Raw genomic sequence first — 14,705 nt, 5'->3', positions numbered from 1 at the left:
TTAAATTTGTTTGACCTAAAACAATCTCCTTCAGGTTTCCAGATGGACTCCTTGGTTCTACTGTCTCTGTACTTTACCTAGAAAGTGTATATTCACCTATTTCTGCCATCATTTGATTTATTATTTTATAGTGTTCAGTTATATCTTCTCTTGATCTGTAACTTTTCAGAGGAAAATGGTACTGCTTCATTTATATATAAGCCATTTTATATGCTTCACCTAAATTGTTTCTTCTGAAAGTTTTTGATCTCTAACAGTTCCCCTCTTGGAACTGGAGCCACTTTTCCAATCTACATATGAGTTTCAAAAATAATAATGGCAAATATTTGTATAGTATTTGTCATGAGCCATACAATGTTCTAGGCACTTTATGTATATGAACTGATTGAGTCCTCACAACAGCCCAGTAAGGAAAGTTCTGTTATCATTTCCTAGTCACAGATGAGGCAGTTGGCATAGAAGTTAAGTGATTTGTCCAAGTCCACACAGCAAGATGGAGACTGGCTCCAGTCTACATTCCTAACCACTGTGTTTTATAAGAATAAGTTTGGGGCTGGGTGTGGGGCTCACACCTCTAATCCCAGCATTTTGGGAGGCCAAGGCGGATGGATCACCTGAGTTCAGGAGTTTGAGACCAGCCTGGCCAACATGGTGAAACCCCATCTCTACTAAAAATACAAAATTAGCTGGGCATGGTGGCTTGTGCCTGTAATCTCAGCTACTGTGGAGGCTGAAGCAGGAGAATCACTTAGAACCCAGGAGGCGGAGGTTGCAGTGAGCTGAGATCATGCCACTGCGCTCCAGCCTGGGCAACAGAGCAAGACTCTGTCTCAAAAAAAAAAAATGATGCTTTGTTTTGCTCTTAGTGAGGATCATAGTTTTTAGGATGGCAACTTCTAAAGATTTACAGCTGCCTCTTCTCTGTGGTTTCATTAGATCTTCAACTTCTTCCAGCCAGGCATATTGCCCCAGAAGGATATTCATTCCACAGGATCCATACCGAATCAATGCCTACTGAAGTCAAGTAGGAATCCATTCCAAGCACATAGATATCTCCTGAATGTTCTGAGAGAAGGACAAACTGCTATGGAAGTTCAATAGTGGGAGAGGTTTTTCTATGTGGGGAGGAAGTTTTATAGTGGATAACAATTTGCTTTGTTGGAATCCATAGAAAATGCCGTTTCAGCTAAAAGGAGTAGCATTAGGCAAATGAGAAAAACTCAGAGTATTTATGGAAAACAGCAAGAAATTTCCTGGAGTTAAAAGGAGTGATGAAAAATAAGGTTAGAAATTATAGGTTGTAGCAAGATCATCAAGGAGCTTAAAGAACAGATGATAAAGAGTTTAGTTTATTCTATAGAATGGTGATTTTCAACTATTTTCCACTCCCAACAAACTTGAGAGATCTGACACATTCCTCTGATGCAGTGTGAGATAATTTATAGGGCTTGGGCTCTGGCTTCCACCATCAAATACCTGCATCAGCTAGGCAGTCACTGCTCAGCTGTTTCCCACCTGTATAAAGGGGCTAAGACTAGACCAACCTTGTGGGTTGTTATAAGGATGAAATGATGCATTTAAGGTGCTATTATTTTCATCATTATTGTCTTATTTTTTAATATCAACATCATCATCATCAATAGCTATGGATTACTGGGACAGTGACTCTCTTAGGGTGGCAGTGGAGCAATCAGAACCTATGAAACCAGCATTAAGAGGCTCTACCTTGATTCTGATACCTTACTCCATTCCTTGGAGTCACTTTTCTAGATAAGGAAGAATGTAGCCATATGGTAACAACATGACTATAATTGGAATCCCAGGATAACTACCCAGTAGCTGAGCAAGTTAATTAGCTTGGCCTCAGGCAAGTTACTTTATTCCTTGGAGTCTTATTTTCTTTGCATATAAAATGATAAGGCTTCCTTTTTGCACCACAGTTATAATATTTAAATACTTGACACATAATAGGCCCTCATTAAATGATGTAGTTATGTCTTTTTTTTTTTTTTAAATCATGATGCTAACTCAAACCCTGTTCCCAGATGGCATCTCAAAGGAAAAACCTAAGCAACCAGGAGATTTAAACAGGTTACTTAATCTTCATATTTCTTCTCACTCCTCAGGATTTAATTCTACCAGATTCTAACTGAAAGTAGGAGCTCTTTATTTTGTCTATGTGACTGTTCTGCCTCTGTCTCCTAATTGGTTTCTCTGTCTGTCAGCTTGGGTTGAAGGAAAAGTATAAAGAGAATGATAAAGGAGATATGAAGGGAGGGCCTATAGTTCCTAGAATTTTTTTTCTAGCTGTAAAAACAGCTACTTTAACTTTTGGAGTTGATCAATATGCTTACCTTAAGATAGGAAGTTAAAGCAGGTGAATTTTTGAGATTATTTTTTAACAGCCTCGTGATTGCATTTTTGTTATGTTGTCGTGTGATTATGCTATTATAGCTTAGGTTGTAAGGTCTCAAGTTGAGACACCTTTCTAAATCCATATTTATGGTTAATTCTTTAGATAGGTATGCTTGGGCTCCAGGCCAGTGATGCACAGAAGATGAAATGACTGTCTGCTTTATTGGAGGCACAGCATGCTTGATTCCTGTGAGGTGAGGCATTGGGAAAGAGCTCTTTTCGGTCTTGTAAAGCCTGATAAAGGTGAAGGTAGAACCAGGGAAGCTCAACCATCTTTTCTCAAGTATTCTGCTTAGGACATTGCTTCCTGTGCTCTGAATCCTGCTGACATTGCAGATATGATTTAGAGGAATTTTCACATCATCTACAAAAAAAATCTTGTAACTGAGTGAAACCACTTAATTGAAAAGCGTAAAAATAATTACTCAGGAAATTTGCCAGAATAAAATCTAGGTTGATTTGTGACCCTAGAATATTCACCCCCCCCCCCACAAAAAAAACAACAAAACACTGACCTGAATTATTCTATAATTGAAAATGTTTAGCTATTTTTAAGAATAGATATTAGCACAATACCACTTTTTAATTTGAAAGCTAAACATCTGTATTAGTTCAGTGTAACAAAGGTAATTAAATTATATTTTTGTCCTATCTAGGGAAATGTATTAAAGCAAAAAGTTTCCAAAGATTTTTGCATTTATTAAAAGGGAAGCTTAAAGGGTATCAAAGGATGGTGAGACCGTCACTCAGTAACTGAAATAAAAAGACAAAGCTGAATTTTTACTTACTATTGTAATGGAGTTATACTGGGATCAGGCACAAGCAGAGCCAACTATTGATCTTCTGTAGGGTTTTAGAGAAGCATGGCTTCAGGAACTGGCAAATGTTCAAAAGCATGTTTGGACTAATGTCATCTGTAGAAGTATGATTACTTGGGTATGACCATTGTTTGGTTGGCCCCTAGGGATACATTTAATGGAATTGATTAGTTCCTAATTGGCTACTTCAGGAACAAGGACTATCATTGATTGGCTAGCTTCTAAAGCATGTTCAATGAGGCAAGTTTATTGATTGAATGAATTTAAAACCAGTTGTGGTGGCTACTCGTTACTGTGGCTAAAGAACAATCAGTCTTTTCCAAGGAGTGTAGAAACTTATTTATTCTTAGTTCTCACTTTTGCTCTTCACTCAGGAGAAATAATTAAGAATTATCCAGACATTCAACTCTGTTGTTGATTCTCCCTAAAGATGAGATTTCAGTGTAGAGAACTCTTTTCAGTTTAAGTGTCAATCAGCATGATTTCATATTCTTTTTATCTTTGAATCATTTGTTGAACCATCTGCTGGGACAATAGCTGTGCAAAAGCATTTGAGACCGGACAATAAGCATTAAGTGACTCTAAGACAAACAAGAATAACAAGAAATATTTTAAGAAGGGACAAGAAGGCACTTCAGTACCAAGACATAAGATTTTTGAGGCCTGACCAAGAAAACAAGTCTGTATGTTTCTCTAGGTAGCTTGACTGCCTTTTTTTTTTCTTTTTAGCTTAGATATAAGTTGCTTCATTTCATCTGTAATGTTAGTTCAGGTATAGCGTGAAGTGTTAGCAATGGTTTAGGTTGGCCAAGAGAAAATACAACACCATTGTATTATCTATAGTTATAACAGTTAACTATAACTATTTGAGTTAAGGAAATTTAATTGTTCCCCCAGGGCTTGGACTGTGTTATTTACTGTATCAGCCAAAGTGAGAGGTAAATCTTCATGGACAATTTTGAATTGTCAATTCAAATTGTCCAATTGACTGTCCTGTTGATGGGGTTGATATTTTTAGGCATTTGTTCCACTAGTTATTGTTTTCCCAGAAAGGACTCTAATGAGACATAATCCATCCAAGGGTACTGGGGAGTCATATCCTTGAATTGGCTTAATAACTCTGCAGAACAATTAATCTTTTCCTGGATTGGCATTAAAGAAACTAATTCCTACATAGGAAGAAAGAGCCAGGAATTGTACAAGAGAGATAATCCGTAAAGACAGGAATGGAAAGGAGAGTGTGACATAGAAAAAGTTTGTTCTAATGGTCATGGGTGGAATCTGTCTGCTTTGTGTAGTCAACTCTTTGTTCTGAGAATCTTGGGTTAATAGTCAATTCCCATGGATCATCTGCTTCTGAAGGTATGCTGAAGAACCTCAGTTTATGTTCTCTGATGAGTTGTTACTTTTTAGCTCTGCCAAAGTCTCTTTCATTTTTCCAGAGGATAGCAGAGGATGTGGCCAGTTCAGGCTCATGCAGGGATTCTGTTTTATTCATCACTGAAGTTTCAGCACCCAACCCTCTGCCTGGCACAGTAAATATTCATAAAATGAATATTGTTTTTTATTATTTGTGAATTATTTTAGGCATTTCAGTTATGTTTCTTCATTTCGATTCTGATATCCCATTGAAAGCAATAACTATGTCTTATTCTTTGAATGCTTCAGGAATCTCATCACACTGTTTTCTATGTTAGATATAAATAAGTATTCATTAAATTAGATATATTGAGTGTATTTTGTATGGGTAATAGGGAAGCATCTGACAAGGTTCTCTATCTGAAAGAGGTAACATATCAGTTGGAGAGATTAAACATACACCCATAAACAATTTGAAGGTATATTTTTTAAATGTAAAATTACATTCTCAACAAGTGTAATAAAATATTCTATGAACAACTACAGTGATATGTTGCTTAACAATGGGGATACAATATCTAAACTTAGAAACAGTGCAGTGAAAATATGGTATTATAATCTTACAGAACCACCATCATCTGTGTGGTCCATTGTTAACAGAAATGTCATTATTTGGAGCATGACTGTAGGTATTTTAACATCATGGCCAGTTTAGAATGTTAAACTTTACATTTGGCAGGTCATGGTGGCTCATGCCTGTAATCCCAACATTTTTGGAGACTAAGGTGGGAGAATCGCCTGAGGCTTGGAGTTTAAGACATTTTATTTTTAAGACATGGGGAGACCCAGTCTCTACAGAGAGAGAGAGAGAGAAAGAGATTTTAATTTTATGATCAAAAGTAAATAGGCTGAGTGTGGTGGCTCATGCCTGTAATCTCAGCATTTTAGGAGGCTGAGGCAGACAGATCGCTTGAGTTCAGGAGTTCAAGACCACCCTGGGCAACATAGTGATACCCCATCTCTTAAAAATGAAAATGAAAATTTAAGAAAAGAAAGTAAAGCTTCATAGTGAAGTACTATTATACTATATACATCAGGGATAATGAATGATCTACAACTCTATACAACAATATAGTAAATCTCATGAACATAAGGTTAATCAAAAGAAGCCAGACACAAACTACATATTGTATGATTATGTAAGTACAAAGATAGGCATAAAAGGTTTTTTAAAAGTAAATGAAGTTTGATAACTAACTTCTGCCAGCATAAGAACTAATATAATGTAGGAAATAGCTTGTGCCTTCTAATTTGAAAACTAACGGGTAGGTGATCAGGCTCATTTTTTCCCCCATTTGACAAGCCCTTGTTTTTAAATACTTTATTTAGAAGGAGAATATGAAGAAATATTAAGTGTTTATTAACTGCTAGACAATATGTATTTTATTTACATTATCTCATTAATCCTTTCGGCAGTCCTCTGAGATGTATATCATCTCCCCTACTTTCCAAGTGAAAAATCTGAGAAAACTGAAAACTTAAAAAATTTGCCCAAAGTAATATACAGCCAGCCCTCCACATCCATGAGTTCCACATACGTGTATTCAACTAACCTTGGATCAAAAATATTCAGGAAAAAAATTCCACAGAGTTCCAAAACCAAAACTTGAATTTGCTTCACACTACATTGAATCCTCATGAGTGAAGTGATGTGTTGGCATTATATTAGGTATTATATAAGTAATCTAAAGATGTTTTAAAGTATTCAGGAGGACATGTGTAGGTTATATGCAAATACTGTGCCATTTTATATAAGGGACTTCAGTATCCGCAGATTTTTATATCCATGGATTTTGCTATCTGCAGGAGGTCCTGAAATCAATCTCCATGGATATAGAGGGACAACTGTAGTAGTTAAGTGATAAATAAGATTTGAGCTTAGCCTTATATTACTCCAAAGCTTATGATCCAACTCCCCCGTCACAGGAGATAAGTAAAAGGATTGAGAACAATCTGGTTAATTCCATTATTTGGTAATGGGAAGTGACAGGAAGAATTCCTGTACTGTAGGGTAGAGGCCACAAACTTTTTCTGTAAAGGGCCAGACAGTAAATATTTTAGGCCTTTAGGCCATATAGTCTTTGTCGCAAGTACTCAACTCTGCCATAATAGTGCAAAAGTAGTCATAGATGATATGTAAACACATAAGCATGGCTATGTCCCAATAAAACTTTGTTTATGGATACTGAAATTTGAAATTTATATAATGTTCATATGTCACAAAGTAATATTCTTCCTTTGATTTTTTAAATGTTAAAAACTAAAATTATTCCCAGCTTGTGGGCCATATAGGGCTAGATTTGCCCTGCAGGCTATCATTAGGTGACCCTGGCTAAAGGCTGTTGCTTGGAGGGCTGCACACTGCTATTCAATATACAGAGATGAAATCTGCAATCTACAAAGACAATTAAAAAGATCGACATTAAGGCATACTTGATATACAGTAAAGTATACCCATGTTGACATATGTGTACACCCATGTAATGACTACCATAATCAACATACAGAATATTACCTTCACCTCCAAAAGGTTTCCTCATGCTCCTTTGCAGTCAGTTCCCCTCCATGCCAGGCACTAGGCAACCACTGGTTTCTTCTCTGTCACTATAAATTATATTTCCCTCTTCTAGAATTTTATATAATGAATCTAAGTATGTCCTCTTTGTTTCCTCCTTTTACTCAACATAATATTTTGAAACTTATCCATATGGTTACATGTATTAGTAGTTTAATAATTTTTATTGCTGAGTAGTGTCCATTGTATGAATAAATCACAACTGGTTTATCCATTCACCTGTGAATGAACATTTGGTTTGTTTCCAGTAGGGGCTGTTATGCATGAAGCTGCTATGAATATGCATGTATACATTTTTGTGCAGATATATTTTCATTTCTCTTGGGTAAATACCTATAGTAGAATTTCTGGGTCTTATGGAAGTAAATGTTTAACTTTATAAGAAACTGCCAAGATGTTTTCCAAAATGATTATAGCATTCTGCATTCCCACTAGTATGAGAGTTCTAGTTGCTCCACATCCTTGCTATCACCTAGTATTGTCAGGCTTTCTATTAATACCTTTAGCCATTGTAGTGGCTGTAAAGGTAGTATCATGGTGATCATAATTTGCATTTACCTGATGACTGATGATAGTGACTATATTTTTATGGGTTTATTAACCATTCATGTTTTCTTATGCCCATTTTTTTTTAAAATTGGGTTGACTTATGGAGTTATAAGAGTTCTTTGTATATTATGGATACTACTTTTTTTGTTAGATATATGTATTGGAAATATTTTCTCACAGTCTATCAATTGTCTTTTTATTTTCATTATTAAAAATATTGTGTATTTTTGAGGTTTACAATATGATGTTGAAACGGGAAACGTTCCTTGTCCCCCTCACAGGGCATGTGATGGGGGTATGGCTCGCTTCTTCCGTACACCACCGCTCAAACCTCTAGGGGAGCATACAGATGGGCAGGCTGTGGGGCTCCAAACCCACGGCAGTGTCTAGGGGTGATTGTTTACAGCTGAAGCACCAGTGGGCGTGTGTTACAGGGTGCTCTTTTAGTTTAGCTATCCGTAGATGGTTTATGTTAGCTCAGTTAGACTCCTGCCTTATCGCAAGGACAGACGGCTTTCTGTATACTGGGGTTCTTGCCTTGGTGTACCAGAAGAATCAGATTACATGTGGGCTTAGAGAATGAGTGCAAGGTTTTATTGAGTGGAAGTAGCTCTCAGCAGAGGGGGGAGCCAGAAGGGAGATGGTTTTCCACTGGAGCCGGCCACTCAGCAGCCTGGGCTCTCCTCCAAGTGCCCCAGCCAAACTCCACATCATTCTGCCAGTCGATGGCCTGCCGGCATGCCGGTGCCTGTGGGTGTGTTCCTCCTGACGTTCAGCCGCCCATATGTTCCTCTGCTGATGTGCTCCTCTTGACGTCCAGTTGCTTGTGTGTCTGCTTGCTAGGGTCTCAGGGTTTTTATAGGCACAGGATGGGGCTTGGCAGGCAAGGGTGGTCTTGGGAAATGCAACATTTGGGCAGGAAAGCAAAAATGCCTGTCTTCACCTAGGTCCATGGGCACAGGCCTGGGGGTGGAGCCCTAGCCAGGGACTATGCCCTCCTCTACACAGCACTTCTTCTCCAATTCCGTCTTATTTAAAGGAACCATGCCCTTCCCAGCACTTCTGTATCATTATCCCCCTCTGAAGAGGTATATCTTACTGCCGTTAGAATATGGACGATGACTGGCCTTAGCTGTTTCCTGTCGACAGGGGGCACTGTTTTGGGCAAAACAGCAGTCAGATTTCTCCCAGTCTATCTAAGGGTTCCTAGCAAAGGGGAGCCATCGTCCAAGGCTTCGGTTGCCTGACCGTTTGGAGTTTGATGGCTTCTAGGCATGAGAGAAAAAAAACAAGTTTTATAAGGTTAAGTATATATGGGTTATACGTGTGTTATACAAGGAAAGAATTTAGTGCCAAAGATTACAGAGATAAGTGAAATATACGAACAACAATATTGTACCTTGAATTGTATCACCCTGGTGAAAGAAATTAAACCTTATATGGGAGCGGATAAACTTTTAGAATGAGAGAAAACTGTTCTTGCCATATCTTTAGCAGTTAACAGGTGCACTCTGGGAATTCTAGGGTTTGTAGGCTTGCCTGGGGGCCATTAAAGCTTCTTTCTCTTTCCTGCATTTCTCTCCCTTTGCTGGGCCTCCCTGTCTCTATTATAAAAGACCGAGGTGACTACTTTAAGGAGGTTCTCTAAAGTGCTATCTGGTCCCAGGACCTGTTTTTATAGCTTCCTCCTGATATCAGGGGCTGCCTGAATAATAAATTTATCCTTTGGGATTAGCTGTCCCTCAACTGAATCAAGAGATAAGAGAGGTGTGCTTTACGAAGGCCTCTCTTAGCCGCTCCAGGAAGGCAGTGGGATTCTCATCAAATCCCTGATCGATCATGGACAACTTAGTATAATTGCCGTCTCAGAGAAGGCTTGGTCTTAGTTCTACATATGCCCTCTATTATGCACACCTAAGGATGTCTCCTCTTCCAGTCTTCCACCTTGTCACTGGGATCCCATTTAGGGTCATACACTGGTACTGCTTCTCTTCCAATTGGATAATATTTACCCTCTTCCCTGACACTATACATGATACAAAGCTCATCCCCAAATCTCTCTGCTACTTGCAGAACAGCCTGCTTCTCAGCGTCCATCAGGTTCTAATTCAAAAGTGACATAATGTCTCTCCAGGAGAGTTCAAATATTTGGGTGAAATTCTGGAAAGCCTCTATATATCTATCAGGGTCATCTGAAAACTTGCCAAGATCCCCCATTTGCTTTAAGTTCTGTAGGGAGAAGGGGACCTGGACCTTACTGGGCCCAAATTCACTGGGCATCTGTTGGAAAGGCAAGAGTGAGACTGGGGCTTGTTTAAAGTGAGGATTTCTAGGAGGGGGTAAGGGAGAGGCTGAAGTTGGATAGAAAGGTTGGGGTGGACCCAGAGGAGCAGGGCTTGAGGGTGCTGGCTTCTCTGCTGGGGGTGCCTCTGGGACTCATGTCTTTAATTTCCTGGCCTTGCCCCTTGCAGCCTTCCCTGAGACAGCAAACACGAGGGCTAGGTCAATCCTACATTGTCGGCAAAGGTCGGGATTGCCTTGCAAGGTATAGAAAGCCTGCACATATGGGACCTCAGACCATCTGTCCTCGCATCTACAGAAAAGTTCCAATTGCCATATGGTATTGAAATGAATGGTCCTTTCCTGAGGCCAAGCCAGTCCTTCCTGTAAATCATAATTTGGCCAAACCTTTGTGCAGAGAGCTATGAGGTGCTTTTCCTCCAGATTCTGAGGGTCAAAGCAGTCCCAATGGTTCAGGATACACTCCAGAGGAGTATAAGCTGGGGGTGGTGAAGAGAACTGTTTGCCCATTCTGAAAGACAGGGAATAGAGGCTTCCCTCATTTCCCTTCCCTCTTTCAGCGAAAACTCAGGATGTGATGGAGGGAGAAAGCGAGCATCTTCCCTTCACTCTCTACCTCTTATCCCTGAGCCCTGGTGACCTTGGCAGGTGCTGGCCATAGGTGCAATTGCAGTATGTACCCATGAAGCAGAGAAAACCTGGAGAATAGGAATTAACCGCTGTCACCTATGCCTCCCTTTCTCCCTGTTGTTGGCAATCTTTGAGGTCCCAGGGACTGTTCATGCCATAAAGCATGGCCTCCTTCTGTGGGGTGGGTTTCAGTTGGCAGGAATTGGTCCTTCCCATTTACATTGTGCCTATTGCCTGGCTTTGAATCCCTCGCACCTGGTTTTTCTTTCTAGGGCTTCAGCCTGAAGCTTGGAATCGAGTTTGGGACTGAAAAGATATTTCAGAGGCTGTTTGTATCTGTTTAGAGTGTCTCAAATGAGCCCTGCTGAATTTGCAGTTCTCAGCCAGCAGGGGTCATTCCTCCCTTAACTTCCATATCAGAAACAGAGTTGGGAGGGGGAGCCCTCTCACACGGAAAAGGAAAAAACAGAAAAACAGTTTAAGGGGCAAAAAGGGGGAGATTCTGGGGGAAGAACCCCTTGCTTAGTGCAACTGGGTTCCTCTAATTCTTATATCTTTTTCCTGGTTCAGACTGGGTTGAATTCCTTGGCCAAAGGAGAAATGTTCCATTGACACAGCAGGCGAGAAGCGCCCTATCTGTTGACCCCGTGAGGTCCTGGCTACCACTGGTTTTCTCCTACCCACCTTGTGACTGTTGGGTTTGGCTTTTGCCTGCTGCAGGCATGCCCAGGTGCCTGAGCTGGGAGGGGTAAGAATAAGGAGAGGTGCCCTGAGCCACGCATGCCTGTGACTGTCGAGGTGGAGGCATACATGCACCTCTAGGAAAAAATTGGTCTGATTTGCACCTTTGGTGGCTGAGCCAAATGCTCATTTTACTTAGTAACATTGCCGCAGCCTGTAGCAAAACTCTTAATATTATAAAGAAAGAGATAAGAGCCATTTTAAACCATGTGAGAGAGAGAGAAAAAAGAGACAAAGTCTGGGGGTTTTGACTGGCCCAGTTAGGGCGGTTTAAAACTCCGTGAAGGGAAACAGAGCCTCTTACCCGCAGGAAAGAGAGAAAGGTGGTGGAGTTTCGGGAGAGAGGCAGACCCGACAGTTTCACATTCACTCACACCTTCCACAATCCTGGATGAGCCCCCAGTTGAAAAGGTAAAATTTCCCTTTTCCTCCTCTCAGGGCACGTGATGGGAGTGTGGTTTACTTCTTCAGTGCCCAGCTGCTCAAACCTCTAGGGGAGCATACAGACAGGCAGGCTGTGGGGCTCTGACCCCACGGCATTGTCTAGGGGTGAATGTTTGCAACTGAAGCCTCAGTGGGCATGTGTTACAGAGTGCTCTTTTAGTTTAGCCATCTGTAGGCAGCTTGTGCTAGCTCAATTAGACTCCTGCCTTATCGCAAGGACAGAGGGCTTTCTGTATCCTGGGTTCTTGTCTTGGTGTACTTGAAGAATCAGATTACACATGGGCTTAGAGAATGAGTGCAAGGTTTTATTGAGTGAAAGTAGCTCTCAGCAGATGGGGGAGCCAGAAGGGAGATGGTTTTCCCCTGGAGTCGGGCCGCTTGGAGGCCTGGGCTCTCCTCCAACTGCCCCAGCCAGACTCCACATCATTCTGCTGGTGGATGGCCTGCTTGCATGCTGGTGCCTGTTGGTGTGTTCCTCCTGATGTTCAGCCACCCATATGTTCCTCCACTGATGTGCTCCTCTCGATGTCCAGCTGCCTGTGTGTCTGCCTGCTGGGGTCTGGGGGGGTGGGTGGGGTGGTTTATAGGCACAGGATGGGGGCGTGGCAGGCCAGGGTGTTCTTGGGAAATGCAACATTTGGGCAGGGAAACAAAAATGCCTGTCTTCACGTAGGTCCATGGGCACAGGCCCGGGGGTGGAGCCCTAGCCAAGGACCACACCCTCCTCCACACAGCACTTCCCTTCCCTTCAGCACTTCCCTTCACCTCTTCCGTATCATTTAAAGGGACCATGCCCCTCCTGGCACTTCCGTATCAATGTTATGAAATACATATAGATAGTAAAATGGTTACTATAGTGAGGTAGATTAAAATATCTGTCATCTCATGTAGTTATTTTTTTGTGTGTGACAAAAACAGCTAAAATCTACTTATTTAACAAAAATCCCTAATACAATATAATTTTATTAACTTTAGTCCTTATGTTGTATATTAGATCTTTAAATTTTGCCTTTTTATTTTCTTGACCATGTATTTTAAGAGCAGAAGTTCTAATTTGAATGAAGTTCAGTTTATCAGTTTTTGCAAATGATTAGTGCTTTTCATATCCTAAGAAATCTTTGCCTATCCCTCAGTTGTGAGGGCTTTCTGTTTTAGAGATTTTCTAGTTTTAGCTTTTATTTGAGTCTCTGACCATTTTGAATTAATTTTTGTGTATGGTATATGATAAGGCTTGAGGTTCATATTTTTCAGTATGAACATCCGGTTGTTACAGCACCATTTATTGGGAAGACTATCATTCTCCCTTGAATTATCTTAGCATCTTTGTCAAAAATCAATTTACTATATATATATATATGCAGGTCTATTTCTAGACTTTCTTCTGTTCCACTGATTTATATGTCTATTCTTAAGCAACTGTTGTTTTCTTTTGAGCCTTAACTTGTTGTCGATTTTAGTTTTAAAAAGAAATCATTTACCTTTTTTTAAAATTGCAAACTCTTCTGTAAGTAGCTCTCATACATATATTTTTATGTTGACAGGTATAGATATACTAAATAACCAAATGTAATGTAGATGCTTTTGCCACTGTGATTTCTGCCAAAATCAACATCCTTTTATTCTCTACTCTCAACATAGAGTTTTGGCATTTCAACAGCAGTAGTAATTATATCTACAAATCCTTATGTGATGCTCTATCTCAAACCTTCTGGAAGTCCAAGTTGATTATGTCTGGGTTTTCACACTTGTCACTTCTCATAGCTGCTTTTTCCAATATGTTAATTAATTAGGCATTTTTTCCTTTTGTACATCAAACTCTATGCTGTTCTCTATGTTCTTTCTCTAAGCAATGACTTTAGACTCTCCCATGTCAAAACAAAATTCTTTTTATAGTTTTCAAATTTCTCAGTTATTTCTTTGCCCCTTTCTTTAATTCCCTCTCAATATAGCGAGTTTTCTTCTTATCACAGCTTTTGTTTTGTTTTCTTAACCTTTTTTATGTCAAAGGAGTTCAGAGCTATACTTCTGATTTTTTTTTACCTGCAATTAAAATTTTTTCAGGTAGTTTCACTTTCTAGAGATATCTATTACTCAATTCCTACAGATTTCAAAATTATCTTTCTAAATCTGTTTTCTGAGACCATATGTCCCCTACTTAAGAAATAGGTCTCTATACTGAGCTTAGTCAAGAGAGGGATGTTAGGTCATTGTCTCATGGGGCTATTTTTTGTTTTTGTTTTTCAGTTTATTGAGTTTTGTTTCTTCTCATAAAACAGCATATATTCCTTATTATCAAAATTGCTCACAATCCCCACACTCAAAGGCCATCATCACAAATAATTTTGGTGTGTATGCTATTTTTTAAAACTTTTTTAAAAATCATTTTTCAAATTTGAGTAGCGCTTTGGAAAGACACTCAATAAACAGTTTTAAATAAGCGAATATGCCTTTTTCCAGTGAAATGTTTTGCTGGGCAACCTGCAGAAGGCCTATTTGAAGTGGGCATGGTAGTAGACTCAGGACCATTTTGGCTATGGGCAAAAAGGGAGCACATAAGTTGTACAGGGCCTAGCCTCTGCTGATTGCACCTTTCCTTAATATTCTATGGATATCAAGAGTATTGTACTAATTATACTTAGCATATAGTAGAAAATCAATGTGTTCATTTATTTTAGTTATTTATATATGCTTCATTCACACTTTTTTTCTTTTTCCTTATTCTTGTTAGAAACCAAGAAACAACTTTAGTTTGAATATTTCCTTGATTTTTAGGCTATCATTTCTTAATATCAAGTGACATTAGCTGTCTCTAG

General features: G+C 39.6%; 1 protein-coding gene across 8 annotated transcripts in view; it reads left to right on the top strand.

The window, feature by feature from the left end:
* SLC41A2 (solute carrier family 41 member 2) overlaps window positions 1-14,705 on the top strand; it is a 156,877-nt gene that overhangs the window by 121,887 nt on the left and 20,285 nt on the right. For 4 of the 8 annotated variants that reach the window (XM_063786024.1, XM_063786021.1, XM_063786022.1 and 1 more), the window contains exon 11: window positions 2,519-2,609. The exons of the other annotated variants lie outside the window; for them this stretch is intronic. In XM_063786024.1, the coding sequence (XP_063642094.1) occupies window positions 2,519-2,566 (48 nt within the window). In that variant the 3' untranslated portion in view covers window positions 2,567-2,609. The remainder of the gene's footprint in view (window positions 1-2,518; window positions 2,610-14,705) is intronic. 8 annotated transcript variants of the gene reach the window in all.

Source organism: Pan troglodytes, chromosome 10, assembly GCF_028858775.2.
Source record: "Pan troglodytes isolate AG18354 chromosome 10, NHGRI_mPanTro3-v2.0_pri, whole genome shotgun sequence".
In the NCBI taxonomy this organism is placed as follows: domain Eukaryota; kingdom Metazoa; phylum Chordata; class Mammalia; order Primates; family Hominidae; genus Pan; species Pan troglodytes.
Note: the sequence above shows the minus strand (reverse complement) of the source record. Positions and strands in the feature narration are given on the sequence as shown.